This window comes from Engraulis encrasicolus, chromosome 17 (genome assembly GCF_034702125.1).
Source record: "Engraulis encrasicolus isolate BLACKSEA-1 chromosome 17, IST_EnEncr_1.0, whole genome shotgun sequence".
NCBI lineage: Eukaryota > Metazoa > Chordata > Actinopteri > Clupeiformes > Engraulidae > Engraulis > Engraulis encrasicolus.
In genome coordinates this window covers 47,747,054-47,762,053 of record NC_085873.1, presented here as the reverse complement: position 1 = coordinate 47,762,053, position 15,000 = coordinate 47,747,054, and the positions used below count along the sequence as shown (strand labels likewise).

At 43.8% G+C, this 15,000-nt stretch overlaps 1 protein-coding gene across 1 annotated transcript in view; it reads right to left on the bottom strand.

Annotated features, from left to right (window-relative positions):
• Nucleotides 1-12,380: 12,380 nt before the first annotated feature.
• The window catches only part of LOC134467532 (poly [ADP-ribose] polymerase tankyrase-2-like), a 58,554-nt gene continuing 55,934 nt past the window's right edge, over nucleotides 12,381-15,000 (bottom strand). Inside the window, exons 27-28 of the mRNA XM_063221387.1 lie at nucleotides 14,338-14,494; nucleotides 12,381-12,493 (exon numbers count right to left, since the gene is read on the bottom strand). Coding sequence (XP_063077457.1) covers nucleotides 12,434-12,493; nucleotides 14,338-14,494 — 217 coding nt within the window. The 3' untranslated portion in view covers nucleotides 12,381-12,433. The remainder of the gene's footprint in view (nucleotides 12,494-14,337; nucleotides 14,495-15,000) is intronic.

Sequence of the window (15,000 nt, the reverse complement as noted above, 5' to 3'; positions counted from 1 at the left end):
GATTGGATACTCTGTACAGTTCACCAAAATAGTATCCAATCACTGGGCGTGACTAATTTGGCTGATAGACTTGGAAGTGTGCGCACTAGGTTTTGAGAAATGTCCAAAGTCTCGAAGAGATAATCAAGCTGTCAGCGCATGTCCCCAATCACTGACATGTCTAATAGTGGTGTCAACAATGATCAATTCGGCGATCCGAATTGATGCAGGGCATGGACGATCCAGAATCAATCCGGCAAGTTCCAGGATCGATCCGGCAATTCTTTTTTTACTTTCAATTACTTCCATGGATATTTCGGGAGCAAATGAATGTTAAATTAAATAAAAGCACTTCAAAACATTGCAAGACAGATACAGACTGATGCAGAAAACAGCCAATAAATTGTTGCTCAATATCTGACTACTTGTATTGCCTCATCATGACTGATTAAACATTTGCTTTGCTTTCAGTAGAAATGTAATGCATTGCAATGCATTGTAGAATTGAATCGGATCGGATCGGATCGCATCGCATCGCATCGCATCGAATCGCTACCTCCCGAATCGTGATCGAATCAGATCGTGAGGGCAGTGCCAATCCACACCACTAGTGTCTAATGTGTAATGATGAGACATGGCTCTGGACTGGAGTACTTGATTGCACTTCAGAAACGATCTACAGAGAAACGATCTTCAGAAATGATCTCCACAGAAACGGTCATCACAACTCCCCCTCTCCTGTCCCTATCCCCCTTTTGAGAGCCAGACATTGAGAGCCATTATTGGGTCCCTCTGCAGAGGTGATGTTTCGATCTCTGAAAGCGTGTGGTTGAGTGTGTGGTGATGATGACATGTGTTGTTAGGGGGATCTAAGACCAATACGTATAAAAAACACACACACTCACTAGTAAGGGAAATCCCCCTTTAGGCAGACCTAGGCAGACCTAAGGACTGTTCTATTCAATGCTAGGAGTATTATGACACGCCCCTTTAGGAAGACCAGAACCTGGTCATGTTAGGTGCCCATAGCAACCTATTACAATGGCATATCTCTATATACTTAAAGAATCTCTGTATTGGACTGTGTACATTGGGACCTGGTGACTCAGTCACACTTTACCCCCCTGTACGACACCCCTGTTCATGGGCGTCGCTGATGACAGCTTTGACCAGGTCAGGGGACAAAATCATATTAAAGGGCAACTCCAGCCAATTTCAATGTGCTGTTGTATTGCTCACGCTACCCTTGACTTGTCAATACCCGGTGACGCCGCAGTTTTTGGCCCAGACCTCGAAAAAGGTAACATTAGTGAATGGGCAGCATGAATTCTGGAAATAAACAACTAAAAATCTCACACAGTGTCCCTTTAAATCAGAAAATGACTGTTCTTTCGAACCAACACACTGTGAATTCTTGGGACCCACTAGTTTGACGCCCTCTCGGTACTTCACATGGTAATCAAACATTTCAAACAAGCGATTTAAGGTTAGGGTTAGGTTTAGGGTTAAGGTTAGGGTTAGGGTTAAGGTTAGGGTTAGGGTTAGGTTTAGGGTTAAGGTTAGGGTTATGGTTAGGTTTAGGGTCGTATGACGTAAGCGGTAAGTACCGAAAGGGCGTCGAACTAGTGAGTCCCGTGAATTCTTTCAAATTCATGCTGCTGCAGGTCTACTGTATGGAGTGAAACAGTCATGTGATCGCGACAGTGGGCATCAGGTTAGAACGTTTTCTTTGTGATGATGACAGGTGATCGATTAATAACAAAATATAATATAATATTATAATATATTATCATTATAATGCAATATAATACAGTATTATGAACACACATAGACACAGACTCAGACACAGACACAGACACACACATACACACACACACACACACACACACACACACACACACACACACAGCGTGTGACTTTCATGTGAGTGCACCATTATTAATATTATTATTATTAATAATAATAGTAATAACAATAATCATAATAATCATAATAATCATAATAATAACAAATGTGAGTGCCTCTGTATCCTTGGTTTGACTCACAACGCCTCAATTTCTTTGTCTCTCTATCGCTTTAAAAACTTGTAGTAATGGAAAGGAAGGAACATCTAAACTTCATTTAATCTTCCAAAGTCACTTGTGAAAACACACACAAAAAATGATGGAAAAGAGATTTGTTGAATTGAGTTGAAGAAGGGTACTGTGCGTACAGTACAGTCCGGCTATTTGAGCGAGCCTTTTCATGTCTGTGCCATTATCACGTCAACTGTGCAGTTTTAAGTACTTCGCTTCACACTCATTCTAATCATTACAACGAGCTGCCTTCATCCAGACAAACCCTCCGCTTGGGATGTTGTTGAGTCCAAAGGAGAGGACAAGGTCATCTGAAAGGGCACCCCACGCCTATCATTACAATGTATTGAGGACCCAATTCTGGTCGGTCACCTCTCTCTCTCTCTGGGACCTGGACAACTGACCCATTCGCCCCCCTTGTCAGCTTCCCTGCTGCCACAAGTTCTGGGTATTCAACACTCAGGGCTTTTAGAGCAAATGCTCAGCATTCGCAAAATAGAAAATAGAAATGGCCTTAATAGCCCACAAAGAACTGTATTTTAAAAAGCCATGCAGCTCAAAGGACATTCAGAATTTGAAAGGAATGCAGAGCAAGGTTTGACAGATTTTCTGAATAATTGTCAAATGTGTCATAGCTCGAAAGTGATTCATTCTATCTATGTAGCCCAGGGAGGTAAAAACATTGTAGCTGTGCTTACAGTTATTAAAAGGATAGAAGGGAGAATTCAAAAAGTCAGAGAATGCGCGCACATCATAGCACAGGTGCTGGACCAAACAAAAGAAAACTGAAAGGAAAATATGTGCAATTAAATTTTGGGAGCATCACACAGTGTTGCGGACCTTTATTTTCCTTTCAACAGAAGTAAGAATTAACAGGTTAATTAATTACTCTCTCAAGTTGGTTGATGCTTAAATGTGTCAAAAGTAAGTGAACGGTGACTCTCCAAACCACTTTAGCAGTCCGCTGACAGAATTCCCCACATGTAGCTTTAGGCTGACGGAGCCGAACAACCGGCATGTGAAAAAAACTACTCTAATACTCTACTACTCTAAAACTAAACTAAACTATTGCGAAAACAGACTTCACGTGCAACAGGAGAAATATTGTCATTTGTATTCATTGTTGGTACTCCGGGATGAAAACATTCACACAGCAAGGGAAGTTAAACAGCATTTTACAGCAGGGGCGGTGGTAGCTCAGGTGGTAGAGGAGCATTCCAGAAACTCAAAGGTTGCAGGTTCGAGCCCCACTCGGCCTGACTCCATCGTTGTGTCCTTGAGCAAGATACTTAACCCCAAGTTGCTCCTGGTGGCAGGGTGGTACCCTGCGTGGCAGCCACGGTCACCGGTGTGTGAATGTGAGTGTGAATGGGTGAACGTGAAGCACAATGTAAATCGCTTTGAGTGCTCGAAGGAGTGGAAAGGCGCTATACATATAAATGCAGACCATTTACCATTTTTTTTTTAAATGACAGTGTATATTTTGAGACAGGCATGCCGCGGGCACCATGCAAACTCAGTCAAACTGCAGAGAGCAGCTTTAAAAAACCCTTTTAGGGCCGCCGGTCAGTGGGCTACCATACCATTAGCCTGATTATCATCGACTTTCAAATCTCTTCAAGACTTGGTCTGACCAAGACCATAACAATTAACGTTTCCCAAATGGCATGGTTGACCCGCCTCCCTAGGTTTGCTACTGGTTGACTGGTGTCCGACAAAGTGGGTGGAGTTCCCGTTTTTTCGGGAGATCAGAAACTATATTTATATTGCTCTTGGCCTGACTAGAAGCAACGGCCAAGATGCTGCGTCACTAGGAGGGCGTGGCCTGGCTACCATACCATTACACCAGAGATGCTTTAAGTATATAGAGATATGCCAACATAATATGTTGCTATGGGCACCTAACATGACCAGGTTCCGGTCTGCCTAAAGGGGCGTGTCATAATGCAGTCCTTAGTTTCTGCCTAGGTCTGCCTAAAGGGGGATTTCCCCCCCTCCCCCTTGCAATAATAGAACCCGGAAACAATGGGCCAATGGAACCTCTCTCTCTCTACTCTCTCTGATTACACTGGGGACCTGGATTGGATTCCGGCCCTAGATCATTTCCTGATCCTTGCCCGTCTCTCTCTACCAACTGGTTTCCCTCTCGGTCCTGTCCTCCTTCTCTCACTGCCTTTAGAAATAATAAAGTTGTAAAGGCAACTCAAAAAGTTTAGATTTCGCAAATGTGAAAGCATCACAATACAACAATTTATGTCAATTAGGACGTCTGGCTGACTGAGGATTGAGGCTCTGGAGAGTGAGGAGCTACACTTTGCTCTTAACAAGCCACTGATGATGACTGTGTCTGTTGCTCCGAAAGCTTTTATTTATTTATTTATTTATTTCCTGAATAAGGAAAAAAGAGGAATGTAAATGCAATCAGATGGATTTCGCTCCACGGTAATCAAAGCAGCCTTTGTTTTTGGGATGAGATAAAATGATGACTTGTCTTTGATTTGAGTTGATATGATGAAAGGGATTGGTGTGGATAAATCGGCCCTGGAAGACAAATCGCTAGAACACACACATACTTCTGCACACACACTTGCATGTACATGTACACATACACGCGCATGCACACTGACACACAATTACACACACACGCACGAGCAAGTACACACATATGCACAGTTGCACACACTCTCACACAGATCTACAAGTACGCACACACACAGCCATACCCCCTACACAACGCTGCCTCCTACTGAGGACAACACACACACACACACACACACACACTCACACTCACACTCACACACACACACACACACACAGAGCGAGGACAGAAACACACATATACAAATGCACGTAGGCCTACAAACTATTAGGACCCTACTTCATTGAAGTGAGCTGTATAAATATCCTGGAACGGGATATATTACTACCAAGGGAATGAAGTGAAAACAACAATAACATTTAAAAATCTTAATTGTTTTTATTCCCCAAAACATGACACCACAGGGAACATTCAGACGACAACACCATGCAAGAGAGGAGAGCCAGGCAAAATATCCAAACACCCGATACTCATGAACGGCGTGACGTTTTCCATGCGCTGTACACCCATTTGTGGGGGAAAACAGGCAATGCAAGTCAATTGGTGATGTTGGGGTTTAATAAACGAAAGATAAGGACCTGTAGACAAGTGTTGTTCACTCACAACATGCTGAAAACGTGTTGTGTTGCCGGCTGTTCAAATAATATCACCAAACAGCAGTGACTGAAGCATGGACTGTGTTCATTTAGGCAGAAATTCTCTAAGCTATGAGATAGGCGTCTCTCATTGGCTCCCATATAGCCCCGTTGGCGAACGCAGCCAAGTAAAAGATGAATGGGAGCCTATTGGGCTAAATGGCTCAGCAGGGATTTGTGACGGTTCTGTTCTCTGGTTTGTAAAGGTGTGTGCACATTCTGTACCTTATCATGGAAGTTGTATTAGAAGTGAAGTTAAAGGTTCCTGACATGGCTTTGTTCTCCCAAAGACGTGTTAGTTTTGTCCTGCAACACGCTAGCATTCGGCTAATACCTGCTGGCTGAGGAATCTCTGCGACTATTCACGACCAGAGCTGACGAGAGACGTACTCTGACTGATCCTAGCAGAGACATCTATGGTCACACACCTCAAAACCCCCCACCGCCGTCCAACATGTTAATTGAAGATACCCAAATTCTTAAGGATGAGGGCAGTCATTTCCTTTACCCCATGTACACATGCCGCTTTTCCACCACCTTAAATGCAATAAATAACAGGTGTCCGCAACAATCCTAACATAACTTTAAACACATCGACATCTGAAGTCGGACTTAAAACTACAAAACAAATGGCGTAGTGCCGTAAAGTCGATTGTCACGTGTTATGTCATTGCTATAGTTGAAATAAGGGTCATTTTCACGAATCTAACACTTGACAAGATGCAAACGTGTCGGCAAATGCTTTCACTTACTCATATCTATCGAACGCGACTCCATTGTTTCCAGGGAAAAAATCACACGGGCAGATAGTTCTATGAGAAGCGTACAGCCCCATTGGCACCCATTCATTATTTACTTGGCTGCGATAACATAGCTGCAGTGCCACTCCTGGCCACACCAGCTAGTCGTCGTTCTTGTACAAGATTCCATTTTCTTTGATTTAGGCAAGCCGATGTAGCATGTAAGTCAATGAGACATTTGGTTTGTTTTCACCCATAAAGGGGCGTAACGCTCATTCACGAGCCAAGTACCCGGATGGCCGTTCATGAGTATCGCAGGTGACATTGTTATCCAGCCAGAAAGATATCTGCCAATCACAGCTGACGTTGTTATCCAGCCAGAGAATTACCACCCAATCACAGGCAATAATGTTAGCAGAAAGTTTCAACAGTTTGTTACACAACAGTGCCATTCAACAAAATACAGTAATTCAGATTTACGTAAAAAATGATGTAAATAATAATAATAATAATAACATATAGGAAATACAAAGAAGGACCAAGTCAAGTAATCCACTGTCATATTTTCCATATGCATTCATTTTTGCTCAGACCATTTGTTGCATTAGTCTGCTGAGGAGGATCAAAGTACACTTGTAGGTTTAAATGGACCCATGTGACATAGCAACCTGAGGACAAGCCAAATGTGATTTCAGTGTGTGTGTGTGTGTGTGTGTGTGTGTGTGTGTGTGTGTGTGTGTGTGTGTGTGTGTGTGTGTGTGTTAGAGGTGTAAATAATGATCGATATGTAACAATGCATCGATCCTACGGCCGAGGATCGAATCTAATCGTACCGTATTGTTAACAAATCGTAACGTATTGTATCTTGGGGCATTAGGTAATATTATTATTAGGTATTAAAGGGACACTGTGCAGGAAATGGTCAAAAAAGGTAGGCTACTGTAACTATGCTGCTCATTGAAACTGGGCTGCCTATTGCCAAATTTGATCTTTTCATGAAAGGTTACTAAGTAATAAACTAATATTTTCTATTATGGACCAAGTACAGTCATTTTTGCAGCTAAAAATGTCTATTTCTGGAAATGTAAAATGGCGGACCATGGAGAAGATCCCCCTTTTCATGTATGAAAAGTGCAATTTTTCCAGTCATAATGAATACTTAGAATTTGATGGTGGTAGTAAGTATTAATGAAAAGGGTAACATTAGTGAATGGGTAGCATGAATTCTGGAAATAAACAACTAAAAATCCCTCATAGTGTCCCTTTAAGTATCGAAAATAATTGAATCTCTGCCTTAAGAAATCGATATCGAATCGTATCGTCATGGAGGCTGTGACTTACACCCCTAGTGTGTGTGTGTGTGTGTGTGTATGCACACACGCACGCTTATGTTTCTGTGTGTGTGTACTTGGGAGTACATGCATGTACGCATGTTTGTGCACACACGTTTCTTTGTCTACTTGTGTGTGTGTGTGTGTGCGCGTGTTTCTGTATCAGTGTGTGTGTCCTGTGTGTGAGTATGTGTGTATCTGTGTGAGAGATAAGGGTGTACCACGTGCCACATGCTAGTCTGATGAGACTGTCTGTCTGGTCAATTATTCCCTCCTTCAGAGCTTTGGAGGATGCTTTACAACCGTTACCCTGGAAACCAACAGCAGATATCCCCTTTCTTGTGTGTGTGCTGCATGCCTGCGTGCGTGCTTGCGCGTGCGTGTGTGTGTGTGTGTGTGTGTGTAGGGGTGAGCTGACTGAGGCAAGCGAAGTAAAAAAGCACATTAAATGCTCAACTGAGAAAACAGGGGGTGCGTTTCTCGAAGCCATAGTTGGTAACCACAGTAGCTACTTTGTTGTTTGCAATACAATTTCCCATTGGCATGACAACTGCCCAAGTTGCTAACTAGCTAACAACTACGCTTTTGAGAAACGCACCCCAGATTAGCTTGACAGTTTCTCGACACGACAGTGGCTATCCCCTTTGATGTGTGTGTTCGTGTGTGTTCGTGTGTGATCGTGTGTGTGTGTTCGTGTGTGTGTGTGTGTGTGTGTGTGTGTGTGTGTGTGTGTGTGTGTGTGTGTGTGTGTGTGTGTGTGTGTGTGTGTGTGTGTGTCCTCATGGACAGACCCTTTGCTACAACGTATGTGTGAGAGGCTGTCATGTGGTCGGAGGTAAGGAGTACTTTGCCTACAAAGCCAAAGTGCAGTAACTGCACCAACATTGCAACTGAGGAAAAATGCCTTCAAAGCCTCAGTATTGGGTTGGATATTGTAATCACTGCGAATTTGACGTAACAATACTGTACATGTATCTCTAAAACAGGACACATTTGGACCAAAAGGCGTTGTCACAAGATAAAGGAGGTGTAATGAAGAACGCTTTCAGTTAGGGATGCAAACGATTAATCGATTAATCGACTTTAATCGATCAATGTGTTAATCGATTAAAAAACATTAACTGCAATTCATCGACAATTCAACCTACAAGAGACCCAGGTGAAATGGGCATGTGAAGAGTGTGTGTGAACAGGGGTGTGAAAAGTGGGAATATTTAAAACGCCTTTGGATTAAAGAATTGAAATAGAACTAATTTAAATTTGGTATTTTATCTCAATTTCAAATTAAAAGTTTTCAATCGGGAAAACGCCGCTTATCAATTAATCGTGAGTCGATCGATAAGGCTATCAACTAAATCGATAATTTGCATCCCTACTTTCAGCCTAAACTAGTTGTAGATGCTGCACTTTGCCTTTGTAGGGCAGCGTACACCCTACAACAGTCAATTAAATCACTGAGTGCATTCGTGACATCATTGCTCACATTTCACATGCTTAGTACAAAAACATATATTATTTACAATATGTTCAATAACAATAAATACCATATTGTCATGACCCGTGTTAGTGCAACGCAAAAGTAGTAACGGAGGGAGAGTGTTTGGAGACTTTGTGACGAGTTCTGGGGTGCATTTCTCGAAACCATACTTGCTGACTACGTTAGCTACTTTGTTGTTTACAGTGGAATTTCCCATTGGCAACTATCCAAGTTGCTAACTGGCTAACAACTACGCTTTTGAGAAACGCACCCCCAGGCTTGTTCACGATTCATTTACCACCGTTACCATATAGACAGACGAGAATTAAATGTGCATACCCTTCCGTCTGAATCTCACAAAGTGCTGCTAAAACAAGGCAAAACAAATGGTGTACGATATTATAAAAACATAAGTGAAAAGCACAATTATACCCTGTATAAATAATGTGCATGCAAGAAGAACTACAGTCAAAACCCATGAAACACAGTAGAAATGTGCACTTCAGTGCTAGTGCTGCAGACTCTGAGGGCTGGGGAAGGACCAGAACGCAGGGTTGCCAGGTAAGTTACACGGTTGCCAAGTAACAGGGTTGCCAGTCAAGTAACAGGGTTGACAGTTAAAGGACCAGTTCAGTCAATTTCAATATGTTGTATTGCTCACGCTACCCTTGACTTGTCAGTGCTCGGTGACCCCACATTTTTCGGATCAGCCCTTTTCGAGATATGAGCAATTCTAATGGGGGCAGCGTTTGTTTACATTTTTTAAAAAATAACATAGGCCTACTCCAAATATTTTCCCAAAAGGTACCGTTGTTTGCTAGTTGTCTGTTGATGTTTTATAACATTTTGGATGTTTTTGGGAATAAATAAAAATGTTTTTTTGAAATGTAAACAAAGCGCTGCCCCCATTACAATGACCAGGATCTCGGAAATGGTTGAAGAAGACGAAAAAAAAATCTCAGGCACTGACAAGTCCAGGGTAGTGTGAGCATTACAACTGCATGTTGAAATTGACTGAACTGGTCCTTTAAATAACAGGGTTGACAGTTAAGTATCACAGATCCTCTAGAGGAGCTGTCAATCCCAGGTTCGGAAATTAGAAACTCCAGTCATATTATTTGGGATATATTCTCATCCATATGTTGTGTGTGAGAGAATCTGTGCAAATCCAACTCAATCCAAATCTTAGACAAAAAGAATTTTGATTTTATAGCCCGATCAGCTGATCAGGGGTGCATCTCTCGAAAGCGTAGTTGTTAGCAGTTAGCAACTTGGGTAGTTGCCAATGGGAAATTGCATTGCAACCAACAAAGTAGCTACTGTAGTTAGCAACTACGCTTTCGAGAAATGTACCCATGATCTGGTTTGATCAATTTCGTGACCAGGTTTTATATTGCTTCTCGAACCCGGGATTGTCACTTTCTGGCTATTTGGCCTGCTTCTGTTCTGGCCCAGAACTGGCCTGCAATTAGCGCTCTTCCAAAGGGCTGTGTACTTCCTATCGGACACTTTGTACCCCAGCGTCTCCTCACAATCCACCTTTTTTTTTGCACAAGTTGTCAATAAATAAGTAGATAAGTGCACCATTAAAGGATAAGATGTCTATAACAGTTTCCTGTGCGACGGTCTCATGAGAGCATATCATCATGGCTCCATAAGTTTTCCTGAAAGATGTACAATGCTGTACTTGTCTCCTGATAAGACTCTGCTGTGAGAAATAGGCAGCCCACAACCACTCCAAACAACCACCTACATACAGTACATACCCATGCACCCACACTATTGTGAAAGTAGTACAGGCCCGTAGCCAGCCTTGTGGTAGGGGGGGATCTTTTTCCCCCAAAAGTGAACTTCATTTGGATCCCTATGCCAATGTCCCCAAATACACGAGCACACTTCAAATATTTTCATTTAGACATATTTTATTCATGGTGAGTCTGCTGTGAGTCTGTTGCTGTCCTTAATTGTTTGTCTGTTGCTCCCCATTTTATAATTGCTTCAAATTACTGCTATCTGACAGTTATTTTCATTGTTGGCCCAGTGTTGGAGGGTTTGAGTGGGGGTGGGGGACGGGAGGGGGGGTTTGAACGAACCCCTCGAACCCCCCCTGGCTACGGGCCTGTAGTACACAGTCTTCTTGCTGCTGTTCTGTCTCTGGTCCACATTCGCAAGTTGCCCTTAGGTACAGTAGTGTGCACTGATTATCATAGACTTGCCATCGAACCGCCGAAGGTGTTGCGTCACTAGGAGGGCGCAGCCTGGCTAACAGTAGTGTGCACTGAATCCACACTTTTGTGACAGCAGTACACAGTCTTCCTGCTGCTATTCTGGTTGCCCTTAAAGTGGAGCACTCTGAATGATGTGCTGTGCTGTGTGTGTAGGCATCTGGCCTTGGTGCTTCGTCTTCGCACACAGTGTAGAGTACAGAGATCGTGATACTGATGTGGACAGTGGTTTGACCCTTCTGTGTGGATGGAGGTGGATGGTAGTGTGCCGATGATTTGGGGATTAGAAGAAACAGGAAGTGATGTCATAGAGAGAAACTCTCTAGTGGCCAATCAGCATGTCCCTGAAGATTCTTATTAATCCAGCGGAGGTTCCCAACCTCCCAACCTTTTTTGTGTCTGGGGTACCTCCTAAGCCTTTTTATCATACCATGAGTACCCCCTCGTTCGTGCTTTATATCTCTTCCTCTCGGACTATTCTCCATGTATGTAGTCCACAGCTCCATAAGGCAGCCGTGGCCTAGTGGTTAGAGAGTTGGTCTTTCAATCTCGGGGTTGCTGGTTCAAATCCCCCCTGACCTCTCCCTACAACTCCATCCATGGCTGAAGTGCCCTTGAGCAAGGCACCTAAGCCCACATTGCTCCAGGGACTGTAACCAATACCCTGAAAAATAATAGTTGTAAGTCGCTTTGAACAAATGAAAGCGTCAGCTAAGTGAAATGTAATGTAATGTATTTGTTACTAATTTGTTTATCCATGTGCGGTTCCTCCTGCAGTGTGCTCGTGTATCCACTGCGGTACACATACAGTACCCCTGGGTGGGAAACACTGTGCCAGAGGACAGTATTGGGCAGTCATGGGTAAGCGGTTAGGGCATCAGACTTGTTGTCCAAAGGTTGCCGGTTCGACTCCCAACCCGCCAGATTGGTGGGGGGAGAGATTAACCAGTGCTCTCCCCCATCCTCCTCCATGGCTGAGGTACCCTGAGCATGGTACCGCCCCACCGCACTGCTCCCTTTTGGGCACCATTGGGGGCTGCCCCCTTGTACGAGTGAGGCATAAATGGAATTTCGTTGTGTACAGTGTGCACTTGTGTGCTGTGGAGTGCTGTGTCACAATGGCAATGGGAGTTGGGGTTTCCCAGTTTGGCTTTCAGTAGTTGTGGCAGAGCAATTGAGCCTGGGAGGAGAGTTAGCAGCCTGCAGTTGGAGGGGATTGCAGTTGGGTGAGGTCATGAGGAGGTTCGGTGGGGTTGGGTTGGGTGGGGTGTGGGGCCACCGCGCTAGCTAGTTCTTTGCCCCCTTAGCCGTTGTCCTCTTTCCTTTGGCCCCATTTCTCCGTCCCACTGATCTCCAAAGCAAGCACCTTTCTTCAGTCTGCAGAGCAGTTCGGCTTGAGGATCTGGTAGGTGATTAGGTATTCCGGGTAGGCCTGCAAGACATTCAGATTATGTTATTGTATTGGTTTTTTTGTATGATTTCCAGATGTAATTTTTAATACTATGATGAACTGATTTTATTGAAGAAAATGACCCCAGGAAGAATAGCTGTGGCATTGCCACAGTTACTGGGGATCCAACAAATAAACAAATAAACAAACAAATAATCAAATTCAGATTATGCAGATGAAACCAAACCCCATTGAACACTTCTGCATGCACAAAGTAAAACCCTTGCCCAAGTTTTCTTTAAACACTAGTGACTTCATTGAGTAACTGGTCTTCCTGTCTGAAGTACTCATTACACAACCAACTGATTCAGAGCATGTTGGAACAAATACAGTATGTGGCAGGGTTTTTTACTCTCTAAAACATTAATTTCCTTCAGGATTCATTAAGCGCCTGTGTCTTTATTCTACTATTCTACACTGTAAACATTCAGAGGTGCTGAGGGGGCGCTGTGGCGCAGCGCGCTAAGCCCCCCCACATTTGGGCTTGCATGCCCACAGGGACCCCGGTTCGAGTCTGGTCGGGGTCATTTCCCGATCCCACCCCTTCTCTCTGTCCCACTCGCTTCCTGTCACCATTTCAGACTGTCCTATCGAATAAAGACATAAAAGCCCCTAAAAAATATCTTTAAAAAAAAATTCAGAGGTTAGCACTGTAGGGGAGCCTAAGGGCATTTTCACACTTTGGTCCCTTTCAGGCATTTTTTCAAACTCCTGTGTCCTGTGACTCAGCATTTTCTGTGCATATGTGAATGCTCCAAAGCATACCCAGACTCCTCAGAAGTGAACCTTGGTTGGTTGACGTGGTCTCAGTGTGGCTCCTGAAAAGTTACCACTGTGATAAGGTATAGTGACTTAAGCAGAGCTCTAGAGCAGTGTTTCCCAACCAGGGGTACGTGTACCACTAGGGGTACGCGAACACACTGCAGGGGGTACTTGGAAAATTGTTATTTTTACAACAAATGTATGGAGCAGTCACATAAGGACAGAGAAAGCGATAACGAACATGAATTAGGGGGTACTCATTGCACAACTAAGAGGTTTTGGGGGGTACGTGAGACCAAAAAGGTTGGGAAACACTGCTCTAGAGGACTGGGTGTGAAAAAAGTAGAGATGCACCGGATCCGATTCCGGTTTCGGATCCGGCAGGATAATAGGGTTTTTCACAGGATCCGGGTCCGGCAGGATCTCATGCAGTGGATCCGGTATCCGGCATGTTGCCTAAAAATCAGGGTCTGGTGCATCTCTAGCCTAGGCTTTTCAGTCAGTCTTTCACAACCGCAATCACTGCATGGAGTGAAAGCCCTTTGGAAGCGGCCTTTGCAGGCAGTGTGGCAATAAGCCAATAAGTCTAAAAAATGTTTTGAGCCAACATAATAAAAAGGGCCCACCTGTGCGAATAGACTATATGTTTCAACCCTTTTGTAGGATCCGGTATCCAGTTCCGGATCCGGCAGGATCTTAAGCAGTGGATCCGGTATCTGGCAGAATCCTAAAAATCAGGATCTGGTGCATCTCTAGAAAAAAGTGGACTAACACCCCATAAAAGTTTAACGGGACAAGAAAGAACACCTGGTTCTTTTCTGTAATATACACACAATGTGAAGACAAACGGAACTGGGAGTTCTTTTTCTGATGGTTCACTTTTTGGTTCACTTAAAGGGGACTATATTTGACAATAACCTAAAAGTTCTCTCTCGACCCCTTCCCCATCTCTCTATCCCCACTCACTTCCTGTCCAACTCCTCACTCTTCTATCGTGATAAAGGCTGAAAATGGCCCAAAAACTATTTTTAAAAAACAAAAAAGCAAATGTAAGTGTTGAGTACCTGTTCCCCTCGGTAGATGACGTACTCTGCCAGGGCCAGTCCATTGACACTGGGGCGGCCGGTTACGGAATGATGACCTGGGGGGGAGTGGGCCATCTTCATGGCACTGAACTGCAGGAATGACTTGCCAAGTGTCACCCGGCAGAACAGGAGATGCCTGAAGTACGAGGATGAGAGAGAGAGAGAGAGAGAGAGAGAGAGAGAGAGAGAGAGAGAGAGAGATGGCCATTTCAAATGAGTTTACCCAGGGCCCAGTGAAAACTGTCACCAAACCCTGACGTGACAACACATAACTGTTTCCAACATTTAGGTCAAAACCACTTAGTTCCACTTCAAAGGGCATATACCCAGAAGGCAAAATGTGTCAACTCCATTGACGAGGCAATGCTGATGCAAGAGTGATGTTGGTATTACCAAAAGTGCAGGGGTGCATTTCTCGAAAGCGTAGTTGTTAGCCGTTAGCAACTTCGGTAGTTGTCAATGGGAAATTACATTGAAAAAACGTGGTTAGCAACTATGGTTCCCAGAAATGCACCCCAGTTTTGGAGAGATATTTTCATGCTTGTCTGGCTCACCGGTTAGTTACCTTTAGGGTTGCCCCACCTGGCATTTCAATAATTGATCCTCTTGCTTGTTAGCAATGGATTCCTTCATTCAGTGTCC